Raw genomic sequence first — 5,266 nt, 5'->3', positions numbered from 1 at the left:
TTATAAGATATTATACCTTTATAGTGGAATATATTTTATATAAACTCTTATACATACTAAAAAAAAATTGCGGCTTAAACATTAAAATTGTTGTTGAATATTGAATGTGAATGAGTTGTAATATTATATGCCCAATAAAGCGGTAAATTCGCAAACGGGTTTAACAGCATTTGGTGAACAGGCCTGGCGCACAGACATTTCCCAAGTGTCTAATAAATGTGACAAAGAATACAGTTTGGGTAATTTAGCAATGCGAGACATTAAAGCATTCTGTACGGCTTTGAGAAATGCGGTAGCAGAATAGTCTTGTTCAATGAGCGAGCATTCTGGAGAAGCCGAGGGATAATCCTCTGTAAAAAATAAAGAAAAATAATTAAAATCGTGTTTGTTAATGTTGTTGTTTTAATGATCGAACTAACCTGGTATATTAACATTAACTGGTGGCACACTTGGTAACTTTTTGTCATCCAGACAGCAAATCAATTTTATAGATTTTATATTGTTTTGGGAGGTGGGATCCAAAGTAACTTTGAATTTTTGATCTAGACGTGCAATTTCTCCCTGCAAAACATGAGGTATTTCAATATCTGATGTAACCGTAGGGTTTTCAGCAATTCTAGCCCTTTTTGGTGGCGAGGGAGCCGAAATATCTGTGCCGAATAGTAATTCCAAACTGGGTCGGAAGGTTCTGTACAAAGTATGATTTGCTATGGGACTTTGCAGGGTGGTATTGATGACTTCCATTAAGGGATTGGAAGATTTCTAAAAGAAAAAATTACAAAATTAAAATTTTTTGTTTTTCTATTTTTAAAATTATGTAATTAGTAATTACCCCAAACGTTTGTCCACAGAATGGTGAGATTTTCATGTTCTCCAAAACCTTTTCACATTTCAGCAAAGTTTCCAAAGGCACCCTTTGCATGGGATTGCTGAGAATTTCCAATAGTTTACTCATTTTAGTATAGGATTCTGCATTATTGCCATCATTACGGAACTTTGCCACCATACGCTTTAAGGTTTCTTTATATTTGGTCAATTGTTTATATTTCTCCTTGTATAATTGGTCTTCATGTGGATTAAATGGACTGTTTTGTGTCACTTGGCCTGGTGTGTTTAGTGGCGCACTTGGTGACTGACGCATTTGTTGCCTTTGATTGGGATTTTGCATTAATCCTGGCATCTGAGGACTGGATGTGGGTACCAAGGCAGGGCTGGGTATCATTTGAGGATTGGGTAAGGCTTGTGGTCCCTGTGGTCCACCAGCTTGATTGGACTGTTGTAATTGCTGCTGTTGTTGTTGACTGTTGACCACCTGTTGCTGTAATTGTTGCTGTTGCTGGACATTTAAACCGCCTGCTGGCGAAGAAACTGTTGATGGTGAAGGACTTTGGCGTAAAAATTGTTGCTGTCCCACCACACTGCGATTGACATTAAACATTTGTCCCCCTTGACCCATGGTCATATTGGGATTTTTCTGCATGCCGGGCGGAATATTTAGCATTTGATTGAGATTACCTGGAAAACGATTATTTTAAAATTAATTTTGAAATTTTTAAACATTTTTGGTGAAATCATGTTCACTTTAATAACTTACAGTTCGACTTACCTTGAGGTCCAGTTATATTCTGCATGCCGCCTGGTTGTCCTTGTGGTCCGGCATTGCCAACATTATTCGGATGCATAGGTCCACCTGTTCCTACACCGCCAACTTGATTCTGTTGTATATTGGGTGGTATGCCCTGCATACCCTGATTAGCTCCAGCATTTGGTCCGCCAACATTCATAGAGCCCACAGGACCACCTTGATTCATGCGCGCATTCATCATTTGATTTAATTGAGGATGTTGCATACCCATTTGCTGCATTTGTTGCTGTTGCATTTGATTAGGTAATTGCTGAACATTCATGGCATTGACATTGACCACAGGGCCACCTTGTATCTGGCCACCGGAATTTATTTGCATTTGATTAGGACCACCAGGACCTGAAGAGCCAGGGCCCATGGGACCTCCTGAATTGGGACCACCCATTTGATTCATTTGTCCTGACATACCCTGAGGACCACCAGGACCTACACCAGGTCCACCAGATGGTCCGCCCATTTGTTGGGCATTACCCACCATTTGCTGGTTGGGTCCGCCACTCGGTCCACCCATAACATTCATTTGTAAACCTCCAGGGCCTCCCATTTGAGGCATCATTTGTTGTTGTCCCGGACCGCTACCCACTATATTACCCTGTTGTTGACCCGGACCACCAGCACCCATAGCCATTTGTGGCCTTATACCTTGCATTTGCTGCATTTGTTGTTGTCCCGGTCGTTGTTGGTTCAATGTTTGTAAAAGATTTGAGGCTGGCACTGGACCACCAGGTCCCGCACCTTGTTGAACATTGGGACCTCCAGGCATAGACATCATTTGGGGATTACGATTGCCTTGGCTGGCCAAATTCTGCAAAGCATTTAAGGGATCCTGCATCATATTTTGTTGACCCATTTCAGCATTGGGTTGGGGAGCTTGCTGAGGTCTTCCTAAATAACAAAAGCGCAAAACAAATTTAGTGGTTTAACATTAATTTTTATTAAATATTACTTACTTTGCGACAGATCTTTAAAATGCATAAACAATTTCGCCACCAAACCCAAGTACTCGTCTTTGTTTTTTGACTTCTTGAAAATATGATTTTCCATAACACCGGCATTTTTAATACCATCCTGGCCAGTGCTTTGTAACATGTCATTGCTAAAATTGCAAAGAAATTATTAAATTAACAAGGTTGTTCCAGAAAAAATTTCTGTCTAAAAGGACGCCAAAAATAAATATTTTTTCACAAACACTCACATTTTTGCAATGACATTTTGACGAAATTTCTGTGATTGCCACTCTTCACTCATTTTATTTTTATTATTAAATAAACTTTTAACAATATTTTCAATGTTTTTTTTAATATTAAACTGCTTTCAACAAGGAGTATGATACACCTTGACTTCAACTTTAATAATGAAAATTATTTTCACAGCATTTGTTTACTATGCAATTGAAAAAATGTCTACAGCTGTTTAGTAATAGTGTTGTAGGAATATTGAGTATTTGTGTGGGTACTCAATAACGATTACTTTAATGAGTACTCATTAAAGAGAACGAAAACAATTGTTATCTACCTGTGAGGCCCATTTACCTGCGAGACGCATTTACCTGGCGTTTACACATGCAAGTAACAGTGCAAGTAGTTGAACACATTTATACGTTTGCACTAACACAATCACTATGCATGTGTAAATTTACACAATTGTGTTAGTGCAAAAGTATGGATGTGTTGAGTTTTTGCAACTGTTACTTGCATGTGTAAACGCTAGGTTAAAAAGGTGCAGCAGTGGCGAATATAATTATTTTTTTATATGGAGTTTGTCAAGGCGTATTTAACAAGGTGACAGCAGTGGCGAATTGAAATAAATACAGGCGAATTCACTTATTTTTTATATATAGAGTTTGACATACGGGCGTACGGGCGAATATTTTTTATATATGTAGTTTGACATTTGTGCGTGCTATTTCTCAGCTGAGCTGCCGATGGCACCTTATTAAATGCACCTTGGAGTTTGTCATAAATGCTTCCGAACAAGGCGAATTCATACAAGGTGGTGTCAGTTCTACAAAAACAACGATTGGTCTTAACAAATGTCAAAAAACCAAAATGAAAAATTAAACAAATAAGTATTTAAACTTAATATAGTGTAGATAATTGAATAGTGAGGGCTTTATTTATTTATGTAAACAATAAATATTTTGTTAATAAGCTTAGAATATGTAGATATTTAAATATAAAAACAAGCTTTGACAGTTGTTAGAACCAAAAAGCGAAAAAAAATTATCAGCTGTTTGACTGACTCCACCTTGTATAAATTCGCCTTGCGACCGAACGAATATTTTTTATATGAGTAGTTTGACATTTATGCGTACTATATCTATAATCTGCTGTGTTCCCGAGTGTTATTAAATGCAACTTGCTGCTGTCTATACTTGACAAATATTTATCATAACAATTAATGATTTTGTCATAACGAAGATATAATAAATGGAGACTATACCAGATTTTTTTATTTTGACAACCATTTTGACATAGGTTTATGCAATTTTCAACTCAAAAAAGCAATATGAGAAAATGATCACCTTAACATTTATCTCAAATCAATCTATCCAATTTAAGCCCCTGTCTATACTTGACAAATATTTATCATAACATTTAATGACATTTGTTGTCAATACAAAGTTGTCTGAGCAAAAGCACTAACAATTTTGTCATGAATAAAGCACATTATAATTTTTTATCTTGACAACCATTTTGACGTATGTTATGATACAAATTTATCAGGTGTAGACAGGGGGTTAATAAAACAATTGTTTTTATATTATTTGTTACAAATATCAAGTATTGATAAGTTTTTTGAATAAAGCACACTCCGCAATTCAAACAAAAAATAAAAATCAATCAATGATTTTTATTTTGTGAAAACAAAATATAAGAATCTCCTAAAGAATTTAATTTTTTGTAGAAGAATATAAAAGTCATTATCAGAATTACATATGTGAATTATGAGACAACGTTTATATATTTTTGATCAGATCTATAAAAGGATGTGATTTAGACATCCCCAAGGCCTATTAAAATGGTTATTGCGAAACGACAACGAATACAACAATGCAAAAACAACAGGCATTTGGTTTTTCTTCAAATTTAGAAGAAATATCAAAATCAAGCCGAATTAAAATATTGTTATTTATAATTACAAATTTTGACAGAATAACTACATTAAAGCACGGCGAATTAAGAAACAGCTGATTTTATGTACTCACCATGTTAATACGCATTGGTGGTGTCGTGGCGAATTCAGGCATCCTCAACAATGAGAGCAAGGTGTATTTAATAAGGTGTCATCGGCAGCACAGCTGATTATAGAAATAGCACGCACAAATGTCAAACTACATATATAAAAAATATCCGTCTGTACGCCCGTATGTCAAACTCTATATATAAAAAATAAGTGAATTCGCCTGTATTTATTTCAATTCGCCACTGCTGTCACCTTGTTAAATACGCCTTGAATGAGAGTGTTCTTTCGAATGTCAAACTCCATATATAAAAAATTAATGAATTCGCTCGTATTTTCCTGAATTCGCCACTGCCACCACCTGGTATACAAATTCGCCTTGCATATTAATATACCTTGCAAATCCCTCATCATATTTAACCAAGTAGAATTTATTTA

General features: G+C 35.8%; 1 protein-coding gene across 1 annotated transcript; it reads right to left on the bottom strand.

The window, feature by feature from the left end:
* MED15 (mediator complex subunit 15) lies at positions 1–2,998 on the bottom strand. Its single transcript, XM_065501257.1, has 6 exons — positions 2,841–2,998; positions 2,596–2,741; positions 1,607–2,530; positions 833–1,515; positions 420–762; positions 1–350 (listed from the first exon to the last, which is right to left on the bottom strand). The coding sequence occupies exons 1-6, from the start codon at positions 2,891–2,893 to the stop codon at positions 124–126; spliced, it is 2,376 nt and encodes a 791-aa protein (XP_065357329.1). The 5' UTR covers positions 2,894–2,998; the 3' UTR covers positions 1–123.
* Between the last annotated feature and the right edge of the window lie 2,268 nt (positions 2,999–5,266).

This window comes from Calliphora vicina, chromosome 2, assembly GCF_958450345.1.
Source record: "Calliphora vicina chromosome 2, idCalVici1.1, whole genome shotgun sequence".
NCBI classification, from domain to species: Eukaryota; Metazoa; Arthropoda; class Insecta; order Diptera; family Calliphoridae; genus Calliphora; species Calliphora vicina.
The sequence above is the reverse complement of the archived record's forward strand: the minus strand, read 5'-3'. Positions and strand labels throughout refer to the sequence as shown.